Raw genomic sequence first — 13921 nt, 5'->3', positions numbered from 1 at the left:
GACTGCTGCGCGTCAGGGGACACCAGTCACCATCCGCACGGTTCAAACGACATCCCGCCGCTGGCAATGACATTGGCAGACTGAGGGGGAATACACGACAAAACGCAAAAATGACGGTGGACTTTGAAGAATGTATAAAGGATTCACCCCGATTCAGGTAAGACTGCTCCTCGTAGGCATATCACTGGGGTGCGCAAAAATGGCACACCTTTTACGCATGATTTTTTTTTTTACACGGGGGTTGAACGCTTCTGCTCATGCAGAATTTGTCGCGGCATCAACAGGGTAAATGATACAAGATGTTGCGTTTAATGTCTGGATTCGCTCATGTGTTCAACAACAGGATGTCTCTTTTCTTTCCCTTTTCGTCTTTTTTGGGCATTTTGCTCAGATCTTCAGTCATATTTCTTGGATTTTTATTTTATTTGTCATCCTTTGATTGGTTGTTAAGACATGAATATGCCTTGTGATGCATTTTCTGGGACAGACGCATGTATTAGTGGTTCCTGTGTGATTGTGTGATTTCTAGATGTGGGGTTTTGTAACGTTATTTCAGTGCATATAAAAAAGGAGGGACACTTACTGCCAGGCACAGTGAGGAATCAGATCCATTTTGCTTGACTTCCAGGCCTGATATCATGCTTTAAACAACCCCCTGACATGCAGTGTTAAAGAAATTAGCATTCTTTTATGAGGAGTAAGTGGCATCCTCCTGTATGTGTGAGAGTGTTGCAGCATGTCATGCAGGTTGGGTGCAGTCCATTCATTTGCTGTCAAAGGAGGCCTTGCAGTCACCCATTGAGTCTCTGTGGTGGCGGACTGTAGAGGAGATGCCCTTGCAGCAGTAGCATTGTCCTGGCTGGCAAAGAGGCAGCAGGGAGAGGAGTACACTCTCTCTGCAGGGACGGAGCTCCTTTCCTGGGCACATATCCAGTTGTTCGGGCCCCTTGCTTGCCCGCTGGAGGGTTGTAGCCACACTCAGTCCACGTGCCAGTCTGGCTGCACTCCTGTCCAGGCCGATGGGAAACAAGCAGAGGGGATTCTAACAGCATCTAGGCTAGGGATCCCCCGTTAATGATGGCAGAGTGTTGAGCTGCATATGTAGTAGTGCCGTTTATTCAGTGTGTTTTACTGAGAAGGAGCAGAATGTGATTCAAATGTTGATTGTGATTATAGACAAAGACACTGATTGCTCTCTGTAGTCACATTTTATTTTATTTAAAAAAAATCTTGCTGAATTTCTGTCTTCTCTTGTGTTTCTCTGTGTCAGTGTCTGTCTGTTGCCTGTTTGCTTTCTGTTCTCAGTGTTTGTCATTTTGTTGCTTCCCTCTCCCTCTCTCCATCTCTCTCTCTCTCTCAAACACACATACACACACACACACGCACACGCACACGCACACACAGTATCCTGTTTGTTGAATGCTTTGTGTATGTCTACAGACTAACAAACAGTCAGTGATTTGAGTGAGCAAGCAAGTAGCGAAATAAAAGGTAGACACTGAGAGAGACAGACATCCAATTTGCTGTTTGAATCCCACCTCAGTGATGGATGGCTCGAGACGGAAGGTCACACAGGAATAGACAGACAAGCAGTTCACATTCAGACACTTCCCGTTTTCCCTCCCGGTTCACTTTCCCATGGTCTTATGAAGCCTGTTAGTTGGGAAGTTGCAGTACTGACAAAGGAAGCTGATGTTGGATCAGGTTTACAAGGGGAAATGCAGTGTTGCTTAATACCATGATTATGATGATGGCCAATTTGTGCTTGCTGAGAGTGTTATTGCAGTGATGCATTCAAGTAAAACTCAAAACAATTAGAATTCATAACATTTCCTAAAACATGCACACTTAACACAACACATCTTATCCTGGTTTTGATCAAACCAAACGCAAAACCTTGATACCCCTCAAAACCTGTTTTTTATACTCCCTCTATATCCGATATCCCCCATCAGTTCTCATCTTTGACCCTAAAGATAGGTGTTGAACATTAACGATATGGCCAGGAAAGGTAATCAGATATTATCATTAAATTGGCGTCAGTGGCCTCATCTTTCTTTCTCCTCCTTGTTGTGAAATTTTGGAGAAACTGGAGGAGAGATCCATTCCTGTCTGTCTTCCCACACATGTTGCTAAAACAGCTCACACACACCCTCTCACTGCATGTCTTAACTTGTACCAGTCCCTTTATGAGTGTTCAAAATGATTGTGTGCACATAAAAGAGTACTTTAGGTATGCCGGAGTATCTTTAACACACATCTTTTTGTTCATTCTCTTCTGCCTGACTGTGTACTAAGCTCTTTTTTTAAATCTGCGCTGCCTTTTATTCAGCAGTCACCTGTTGCTTTCATTCAGTCAATCACAATTTGCTGGGATGAAGCATGTGCACCTGCCTATAGTTGTTGGTGTTTAAAGGTTGTAATCTGACCCCCTTGAGGCACATCGCTATCCAGTGTTTGCCATCACTGGGTCAGCTTTTGGCTTGTTCCATATTGAGGGTTAGCAGAGTCTCTCTTGCTTGTGGTTTAGTTTTGATGGCAGTGGGACGCGTTTCAGGTGAGATCATTTAACTAAAAATTATTGGAATTGAACATGATATTCTGATATCAGTGGTAGGAATGACACATTTCAAATTATCACCTTTCCATACTTTCCCCATTAACAACAACATTTATCACATTACATTTATTTTTTGTAAATTACAGAGCATTTACTGAATTACTGGGCATGTTCACCTAAATAAAAGTCTTTCATGTTGTTTTAAATTAACATTCAGTCCTTTCATAAATTACATTATTTGGATGTAATTATCAATATATGTATATGTGGGTGTGAGCTGTTGCCTAGCAACAGCTGCTGTACTGTAAGTGAGACAAGACGAAAGGAGGACAGAACATATAAGAATGGAAGCAGAGAGTGAAAGAGACTGTTTAACTTGCAAAAAGGGACAATTATGACTGTGAAATGCAAAAACACCTGTTTACTGCTTAAAGCTTGACAAGCAGCATATTCTATGAAAATGTTGTTTTGTGTCAATGTGCATACTTTTTGAATGAGAGAACAGTTTCATCAGATGGTAAAGTAGGTAATGGATTTTCATGTAAAGCATGCCAGAGTACCACATCAACACCATTACACAGTGATAATTCCAAGATTACAGGAGGCGTGTATCCACTGCATTAGATCTATGTCCTATGTAAACTAATGACAACATTAAAATACTGTAAATGGAATAGCAGATATTGCCTGCAGCAATTGGTATTCCAAGTCAAGGTGTGTACAGCCAGGGAGTTTACAGATCTGGAGAACCAGTCACACAAGTCTGGCCCTCTCTCTGTCTGTTTTCTCTCTATCCACCTGCATATGCTGCATCGAGCGATCCAGACAGGTTGGGTCAACCAGATTCAGAAAGTGACAGAAGGAGCAAGATAGGCAGGCAGAGACGGCACAGAAAATAGTTGGTATTTTGCAAATGTAAGACACAATTTAAAGTATTATGGTCTATTTTACCAACCAGAGAATTTCAGACGGAGAAAAACTGTAGACAATAAATACATTTCCTCCATAAAATATCCATCTAATAACAGTGAACAGTGAATCATTTTTCATGGAACTGGAAAGGGCCAAGATCCATTCGTCATCTTCATATCCACAGCTGAAAGTTGCCAAACCTGCTTTCTAGATTTTCTGATATTCAGATAATCTCTCCAGGTTTCAGGTAGCTGCTTGTCACACCGCACAGCCAGATGACATCATTTTTTACTTTAAAAATCAACCACATGTTGGGTAGCTGTTTAACTTTTCTCTGTCCAGATTTTATTACTGTCAGACGATCTTTCACAATTTTCTTTGCCATGTCTGATAACTTTTTCAGTTTAGCTCCAATCAGGTGTGCGCCTCCGCCGCCTTCTCTGTGGTTGCTACATTATGGTTACTTGCAGGAAGAAATACAATGGAGGTCACAGCCTGTCTGTGTGTTTTTTAATACAGGCAGGCATTCTGTGGGAAATGTAAATGGATAAAGCTTATTGACTTATTATTTTTAATGCCATTTCTGGACTTCTAGACTTTTTACTGGTACTGTAAATGTATGATGTAATTGTTTTTGTCTACTCCTTAATTTTCAGTTAGCCATGTTGTTGTTTCATCTTCATAAGATAACTTCTATCTACATACTGCTATACTACTATACTACTAAATAATGCTTATTGAAAATCCAGAGAAAGACAGTCTATACTATAATAAATCAATAAAGTAGGTTCATGAATGTCTTACTATCCAAGCTTATCAGAGCTTACTGAGCAGGATTTGGTAAAATATTTGAAAGTACTGTTCATTTTTAAAGAGAGGCTTTCAGCACCTTTTTATTTTTGGTTTCCTACATTATTTTAAAAGCATGCTTCCATTTATTAGTAGATTAAAGAGCCTCTGGATTCTCTAGATATCTGTCTGGCGCCCTGATTTCTCTTAACTGTCTGGATTTTTGTTCCTTACCTGCGTCATCACTCCTAATCCTCCTTTTACACACACCATCACTTTGCTTGTCTGATATAATGAATTCCTATTGGTCAGCGGCCTGGGAAATATGTAAACACGCACCGTACTGCCATCTCTCGTCGGAGGAGGGGAGAGTAGCGCCGCTGCTGTTGCCAAGGGTGACCAGTCGCTTCGGTGGGCATGGCAAGGATGTATAGATAGGCTCGTATCTGCCCCTTTCAACACACACACAGCTGTTAACAGTGTGTGCCAGGAGCCAGGTGTGTGTGCCAGCAGAGAGAGTGCAGTTGTGTTAGTCGGAGAGTAAATGGAGCAGAACGTGGTGACTTTGAAACAGTGCAGATGATTTTACAGGAGAGAAGGAAATGTGTTAAAGTGCTGAATAAGTTCACCTGTTGCCAAAGTAGACAGACATTGATGCACTCTGTGTTTGCTAATGTAATGATGGTTGGAACGTGTCCCATGCAGGCCGAAACCACTGATGTATGAAGTGCCAGCTTTCAGCTACACATCCAACATCCTTCCCTGTTCGTCTTTAAACTTATTTCTGAGAAAACCTCTCTCACAGAGCCACTGTGACCCTCTGAACTTCACCAGAAATAGATCCTCTCTACAACATCAAGCCTTTGGCAGCTGCCCGACGAAACGTTTAAAAGAATCCAGACCACTCACATTAAGTTGCTAATGTCAAGACACTCATTCCCGACCACTCTCCCTAATGCATCCATGTACACAGGCGAGATGTGTGCTCTGACAGAAAGAAAACGACTCTGCTGGCCTTCAGTACAATCCCTATCCTCTTACCCCCCATATATGGCAATCCTTCATCCACATTAAAGCTTTAACAAAACAACTTTAACAAAATTGCACTTGCTTGAGAATTCTGTTTTTTCTTTAAACCACTTATTCAAAGAACTTCCATCAGTGTTTACTGACAAAACACCAAGAAAATCTCTCACATTTGGCCCTAATTTTGAGGGATTTGCTCCCTGGAACAATGGGTTTTCCCTTTCAATGTATTGCAGGGTCGAACAATTTATTTAAGCTCGATTTACTGCCACTGCAAACTGTAAAATACCCCTCAACTGACATTATGCTTGTTATGAAATGCGCACAGATTTAAATTAATTTAATTTACAGTGTGATCTCGAGCAAAAGTCTCCAACTTTGAATCAAAGCAGAGAAAAATGCATATATCTGCTGCATCAATAATGTCTACTTTTTCTGACTTTAGATATTCTAATCTAAAATAGGAACTGCAGTGAACAACTCTCCTCGTGTTTAATTTGTTTTCACACACACATGATTTGATCATTTTAAAAGGGAAGTGAATTACTCTCTTTTCAGCCGTCACTAATAGTTTCACACTCTCATACTGAGTGATAAAAGCTCTGAAAGGTTGGACATGCAGAAGATCCAGGATCAGGTAGTGAGTGCCGCAGGGGATAGTTTTTAGTCAACTCTTAATGATGTTAGTATTGAGATCAGTACTCTGTATCTTTCTCCTCCCCAAGGAAGAAACCATTTAACCACCTATTACCTTTTTGAACTCGCATAACCTTAAAGTGTGAGGAAAAGAAAAAGACGTAAAAATATCCGATATCCCCCATCAGTTCACATAAATGTTTTAGATTCCACTGTGTTTGTAAAGGCAGGCGGCGAAGCACTCCAACTGTGACCTGAAGGAAACATGTCTTTCATGTCACAGGCATGAAAATGTGTTGTTAGTTCAAAGAGTTGTGGCAGTGGAGGTGTGGTGTTACTGTGTTTGAGGAGAGGAGGTTTGATGCTGGAACTCCAGCATCTATGTGTTATCCATCCCCCTCATTTACAGGTTTGTGGTATACTTATTGTCCTCATCAAAGAAAAGTCACTGTTCAAAGACAGTGCCCCAACCTTGTTATTTTGCCATTAAGTGTGCATTGAATTGATGACTGTATGCTGTCAAGCTAAATGAGAACTCTGCTTCAGTAACTTAGAGCCATGTTGCATCACATGTGATGCCCTAAAGAGGTGAATTCAAATGACAAAAGTGTTAAAAGAGGCTGAACTCAGTAGCTGTCTGTCAACATTTATTTTATCCAAAATCTAGAGGCTAGTAATTGATGTATGTTATGTAGGTATTTGAGTTTTTGATAGCCGCAGAGCTTGCAAGCTTCATATTTGCTAACACAGACAGCAGCTTCTCCACTCACAAATCTGGAATTCCTGCCTGCCTGTCTGCCTCTTGCGTGAGATTGTTTGGGGGTTTTCTTTTACCAATAAACAGGATGTGATAGCTTAATTCAGGATGATCATTCATACCAAAGCCTGATTCAGGTGACCAAACAACAATAACAGACTAGAGAGGAAATCTTCAAGCTCTGTCTGAACCTAATGTGTCACATAAGAGCAGAAGTGTCACTGCAGTCCACCTGTCAGTTTCGATTGATTGAATTAGGCCTACAGCACATCAGGAAGTCTTAACAGAGATTTCTGAATTATCAAAACCCCTGTGCCCACTAACACTTTTCAACAACTGTGCTTTTAATAAATTAAAGCTATTTTTGCTGGTATTGATTCTTGTTTTTGGAGGCTAGAGATGGTAAATTAGAAAAGAAATTGTCACAAAATGATTAAACTGAGCTGAAAATGTCACATTACACAACTGCAGTTTTATTCTGAGGATACAATAGATATTTGTCTTTATTATGTTACATTTGTTGGATGTGACCTTTCTGTATAGACATTTCATGATTAGATCTTCTGCTTGCTGGCACTAAAATTGCTAAAGTCTTGCAATCAGAATTATTTTATTATTTTACCAGCTAGTCTCAATCATAAAACAGCACATCCTGTATTTGTTTCAGGCTTTAGAAAGCATAAGTTTCCCTCAGTTTTGTTGCACCTCTGATAAACATGATAAAAACAAGCTGTGCTCTCTTAAACCTAACTGCTTTTTACATCACTATATGCTGTAGCAATGCTCAGCAAAAATCATGTACATATACGCTGCCAGTTATTTTAAGCATTTAGGTTTTCTAACCAAATTTGTAACAATTGTGATGATTATCATGAGTGTAGTAATCAGGCCTGTACGTACTGTTCAATTGTCCTTATCTGATTTTCATCTGCATCTGTATGTTCATCTGCACACATGCATATATCTGTGTGCCTGCTGGCTTGTGTGTAGGTTAATCATATTCTCATTGCTGTTCCTGCGTGCTTGTAAGATATGCAGAAGGTTGACATGTTCATGAGAGAGCATCAGTCCAGCACGTGGACACTTCCACTGAATCCACTGTGCAGCAGATTTTCTGCCGCTCAGCTGCACGTGTTGCCGGGGGACTTAGTGTGGGACCCATATATGAAATAGGATTATCAGTAACCACACTCTGATTAAATCAACTGGATAGCCTACACACCCTATTAAAGCACACACACCATCACACTCCTACTCAGAGAACCTCAATACAATTTCCCCTCCCGTAATGTGCAGAATATCGTAGAATTGCTGAAATTGGTTTGACACAGTTTATGTCTGACTTGTGAGCCTTCGATTTGTTGCACAGGAGATTTCTGTGCTTGTTGGGAATATTAACATTTTTGCCAGATCATGTGCCACTCTCAAGGGTTTTAACCATCGTATCAGTCTGACTTAACCTATCTGACTCATTTTAATTTATGAACGATACGAGAAAGTGTCTTAAATAAGCACACAATACCCGCATACATGTTATAATGCCTGTCCCGGGCAAAGTTAACATCTTAAAGAAGTAGTAAGAAGTATTATAAATAAAAAATATAGTCATTATAAACTTACCCAAATCAAATAATTAGCAGATTTGTTAACCTCTGATATAATGGCTTCCCAGCTCCCATACAGTGGATCCTGAATGCTGCTTTTTCTAACATAACTTGTAATGCCAGAATATAGTTAGTAGTAATTGTTACAGGATTAGCAAACTCATTGGTGTTGGACACCAGCTTACTTCTGTAGGTATATAGTTAGTAAACTTGTTAGCTAGGCATGCTTACATTTGCACCTTTCTAGTGTAAAATATTGCCAAATTGCTGACATTTTGCTAACGGCTAACATTACACTACTAACCAGAGATCAGTTCTTCTTTGCAGCTCTAAAACAGTATTGCCAGTGACTGCAGAGTGCAGCTTGCTCTTAAGGCTGCTGTTTTGGAGTGGCAAAGAATAATTGATTTCCAGAAGACTGCCGTTTTATCCTCCTAAATATTAAAGTTTCTTAATAAATGATATCGTATTGAATTGGTACATAGACTATCGTATTCACTGATACCTGAGCCATCATATTAGGTAGTATCGGAGGCATTTCTGATACTGGTGCCTGTATCAGAACAACTCTCCTGTTTTGGTAGTGGAAAGGCTTAAAGACAGATGCTGCCTTATACTTTCAGTTTTCCAATTATAGAGCAATGATTGATGAGTGGGTAGACTAAATGGTAATAAGCGATTAATTAAAAACTCTCATTAAAGTAATTACTTCAATCAAGACATGACCATAAGGTGTAGCACTATAAAAAAGAAGCTCCAATATGCATAATGCATCAGTCAGTCTAGATCACATCAGGGATATCAGACATTGCGAAAAGGGTACTATTATTTTCAAATGACCTCATACGAAACATTGGAAAACAACTTAACTACAAGGTCGGTTGAGGTTTGTGGCAGATGTCGAGGTCCTTTCTCATCGAGGCTCAGAACACATTTTATTCCTGTCTTGAGAGAGTACAAAATGTGGCACAAACTGAACATTCTCACAGCTCTCCTGCTGTCCCACGGTTCATTGTAAATAACCTCTTACTGCAATCCTTCATCCCCACTGAGTTTAGGATTTGGTGGAGAGTTTGTTAAAACCGTGCCAAGGCCTGTTGAAACTCGAATCAAAACTATTAAGTAAATTGCCTGCATTTTGTTCCCTGGGCTGCTTTCTTCATTTTGGCAGTGTACAGTATTTTGTCAGTGAGAAAAGTTTGTCTATCCTTGGGTGTCCTCTGCAGTTTAAACACTAGTTTTGTATTCATGGAGCTGCAGATTTTAAGGCTTATCTGGTTTCAAAACCCTATTGTCTGGTTTTGTGTGTTGTGGCTGTTGTATCTTTTGTCATACTGACTGATTGACAAACAAGCAGGCTGCTTTTTGGTTTGAACGCTACCACCTGAAACTTAAAGTGGAAGCAATGTCTGAAATGGGAGCCCTAAAACTTGTCATGGAGATTTCACTTCCCAGGAAGTCGTGAAATCACAGGGGTAAACGAGCAGGACCAGCCGGAGTGTAATATGTGGAATGCATCTGTGGCGGCCAGACATAAGTGCTAACTGCCACACATTTAGACATCTACTGTATGATTAAACCCTCTTTAAACATTAGTACATGTATACACACATGCATAATGCTGTTAAAACATGTAATAGCATATGTGTGTTTGCTGGTACAATACACACATTAAAGCATATGGTACCATAGTGTGAAAACCAATTGTAGAGTAATTATCTGCAGGGTCAAAGGGTCAATCAGCCAATGGTTTCTTACACTGCTGACCACAGTGTCTCCAAATTGCTTGATGCATTAAAAAAACATCCTCAAAACAGTGAGGTTTCTCTCCAAAGTATTTGTTTTGGATTTTTCATACACAATTTAACAGTTCTTTATACAGCAAGAGGAGTTGAAGGACCAGTGAATCATTTCTCATCCTGGAAGCATTGTTCTGGTGGGAATAAACCTTTTAAACTAAGGCATACCATGTAATATCAAACTGAATTTAGACAAGCAGTGGGTTTGCAGCCCTCATCGTTTACATCCTGCTCAAGTGACTCACGTTGAAACTCAGAAATGTGTCAGGACATGCCGGTCTGTCCATCACATACACAATAATATCCTTTGGTTGTTTGTCTGTGTATAAATCAAAATCAGAATCAGGTAAAGAAATCCCTGTCTCAGACGTTGGTATGTATGACTAACTAACGTGTGTTCCTGTAAAACGAGTCATCTAGCCGAACACAATGTGGGAATTATCTGGTGTCGCCGAACCCTGCTCGCCTTCAAAAAACACCCAACTGGTTTGACCAAGTGTCAAAAAGAAAGACAGAACGAGTTAAAGAGTGAGAAGTCGTTTGTCTTACTTCTCTTCCGCTGTGGCAGTTGCACACATTTATCTTCCTTTCTTTCTCTTTTGACATCAATCTTACATGTTTTCTGTCCTATTCTCAACACTTTTACCTCCTCTTCTTCACTTCTCTCCTTCCAGCCATTATTGGTAATGCGGATGTGGGATGGATATGAATCAATGTCAGGGCTGCGGCAGCAAAGGCGATTGAGTTTTATTAGATTACCTGAGTGTCTGTCTGTCTGTTTTCGAAACTGGATGTGGTAAGAAGATGCAGGAAGAGAAAGCTGTGTGGCTGGAGGCCTGATAGATGGATGACAGGATGGGGGAGATAATGTAGAGGAGTGGGAGCATAGGGACAGATGGAGGAATTGACTCAGAGGAGGTGTTATGAAGGAAACAGGAAGAATTAATGGTCTCCATCGTTACTGTAGTGAGTCATTGTCCTGGTAACCTGCATGATATTTCTTACATTCTTACATTTTGTGCTACATGAGTTTCATTGCAAGCTGTAAAACCATTCAAGCACATAAACATGAATAAAAACAAAAACTGTCAATAACCTCTCCACAAGACAGCAAGAGGATAGAGCTGGGTCCAGTACGAGACATTGAAAGGTGGGTGCTGCTCAGATATAGAGTCCCTGTGGTGACAAATGAAGTAGTTATGCGGTTCACTCTGGCTTGTAGGGGTCTCATGCAAACTAGGATGAGAAACGTGTGTGTTGACTCTCAATAACACACATCTGGGATCCAGTTAAGCAGCTGGTTCAGATTTGGCCCAACTTGCTCTGGCTTTGTTTTAGTTCTGCTCCTTTAGTCTCAAGTGCTATAGTTTTCCTTTGCATCTTTATTATTATTTTCAGCTTCATCTGTTGATTTTCTCTTGTGCCCTCTTTAACACTATCTCTCTGTCTTTCTCCACCCACTTTCCTGTAGCCCAGGGCTGTATGTGACACTGTGTGGAGGAAGTGAAGCAGGATTGCATCAGAGTTTTGGACCACAGACTTTAACTTCCGGTGTCTTTAGTAAAGACGTTCATTCACCAGCTTGCTAGAGGTTTTCTGATTTGTTTGAGTTTCTTGGTTATTTCTCTGTAATCTCAGAATATTGAGACATTAATAAATTGATCATTCCTTCGTTGACACAGGCTCACTGTGTGTTTGGCAGCCTATCAGCCCTGGTCCTAACTGTATCCAAACACCCCTGCAGTGCTGTAACCACAAGTGTGATTGACAGGGTAATCTTCTATAGAGACACAAGAGGAGACAGGAACACCGATTGCTCTCTTAGAAACTGATGGACTCTGTGTCCACATTCCCCATCCTTACATTATTCAGCCTGCATCTTTGCCTCAGATCTCTGTGGAATTCCTCGTAACCAAATGAAAACATTCCCATCTGCCATGTCAGCAGTCCCGCGCATTCTTGGACCCATCATTCCCGCCCCAACAAAGTCACACACACACACACACACACACACACACACACACACACACACACACACACACACACACACACACACACACACACACACACACACACACACACACACACATGCACTCTCTCACATGGGGAATGCTTCCTTCCATTTGTTCAACGGATTGCCCATCACATACAAGCTGAAAAATCAGAACAGCTGAGGAACAGTCGCCAGTCGATAATGGACAATATGTCTTGGAGCAGGAAGGAAGGATGACCATGCTCAATATACTATTGCTTTAGTATGTGGGTGTAGAGTCATGTTGGGAATTACTGTGTGTGTGTGTGTGTGTGTGTGTGTGTGTGTGTGTGTGTGTGTGTGTGTGTGTGTGTGTGTGTGTGTGTGTGTGTGTGCATTTGTCATTGTCGAGTAGACAGATGTAGCTAGCTGAACAGGGAGGTTGTGTAAGAGAGATTTTGGCCTGGAGAAAAAGAGATTAAGGCTCAACGCTATATGAAACGACCAGAACTAAATGTTTCATGGTCACTGCCACTTGCAGTTTATTTTGGTCAAAGGAGCAAGAAACCAGCTCTGAGTGTGGGAAGTTAAGGCTGCATTTTGACTGCTGCTAAGCAGTTTTTTAAATTCTTTCTTATTTGCATCAAATAGAAGAATTGGCATAGTTAATTTAAACTCCTCAAAAAGGGTGCAAGACTGTAATATGGCCCCTTATTAGTTTTTCTCATGTAGAAATGCATAATGCATCTCACCTTAAGGTCACCGTTACACCCTTTTCTCTTAATGTGCAATGGAGTGTCATAAAGGTTTCATTCGTCACAGTCAAAAGACAAACAGTTTGACTGTCCTCAGTCAAAATGTTGACAACATGTCATATGTCAGGGCAGCTGATACGATGATCAACTGAGAGTGTTATCAACAAGAACAGAGAGCAAACAAGGATGTCAGGTGCCTAACGATTTTCTAGAAAGGAATTGATATACGGTTCCTGTAAAGGATTATGTCATTTGGTGCAGATTATCAGGAAAATTGAGAGACTTTTAAGGGCACAGCATGTGTGCTGAGTATTAACTAACATTATATTTACCTCATGTACTGGAAGATAACTAAAACAATCACAACAGAGCAGTTGGTGTTTTGCTCAGATTCCTCCTTTTTGAAAAATGCCAACACTGTTTTATTAACTCAACTATGAGACACTGTAGGATTCATAGGTGCAAATACACATGTGCTCCTTGACTGTAACTTCATAATGTTCCAGACCCGTGCTCTCTGTCCTGCATGCTTTGTTTCTCTAGCTGTCTCAGTGTGCGGGGGTCTTGCGCAAGACCACCCGTTGTGTAAATGTAAACCTGTCTCTTCATTCCCCCTCAACCCCCAGACCTTCCTCCACTTTCCATGCCCTCAGTCTGTCTTTTCTCCCACCACATCACTATTGCATTTCCATGCATTTAATACTTTATACAGACATCATATAAGTGCATGTAAAAATCTGCTAATTGTCCTCAACTGTAAAAGAACCCTCGAGAACGACTATACTGTGTCCTTAATCCAACATTCGTTATTGCAAGCCGTACTTTGCAGTGAATCAATCGCCAATCAGGCCAACACAAACTGAACATTCTGAATTTAAAGAGGGAATGGAAATCGCTGTGCGGTCCTGTTCTGGTGTTCATTAGATGTATAAATGTTTATCCCAAATTGAATCTGTCTGGTCTGTGAGCTCTGTGTCCTGTGATTCCCAGATTGTCTTTGCGGCCTGTTCAGCAGATTCCATTTCCTTCCTTACATCACACACACACACACACACACACACACACACACACACACACACACACACACACACACACACACACACACACACAC

General features: G+C 40.7%; 1 protein-coding gene across 1 annotated transcript in view; it reads left to right on the top strand.

The window, feature by feature from the left end:
* Positions 1–4: 4 nt before the first annotated feature.
* Positions 5–13921, top strand: part of LOC134004346 (arf-GAP with coiled-coil, ANK repeat and PH domain-containing protein 3-like) — a 55853-nt gene continuing 41936 nt past the window's right edge. Inside the window, exon 1 of the mRNA XM_062443581.1 lies at positions 5–157. Within this exon, the coding sequence (XP_062299565.1) occupies positions 111–157 (47 nt within the window). The 5' untranslated portion in view covers positions 5–110. The remainder of the gene's footprint in view (positions 158–13921) is intronic.

Source organism: Scomber scombrus, chromosome 3 (genome assembly GCF_963691925.1).
Source record: "Scomber scombrus chromosome 3, fScoSco1.1, whole genome shotgun sequence".
NCBI classification, from domain to species: Eukaryota; Metazoa; Chordata; class Actinopteri; order Scombriformes; family Scombridae; genus Scomber; species Scomber scombrus.
Note: the sequence above shows the minus strand (reverse complement) of the source record. Positions and strands in the feature narration are given on the sequence as shown.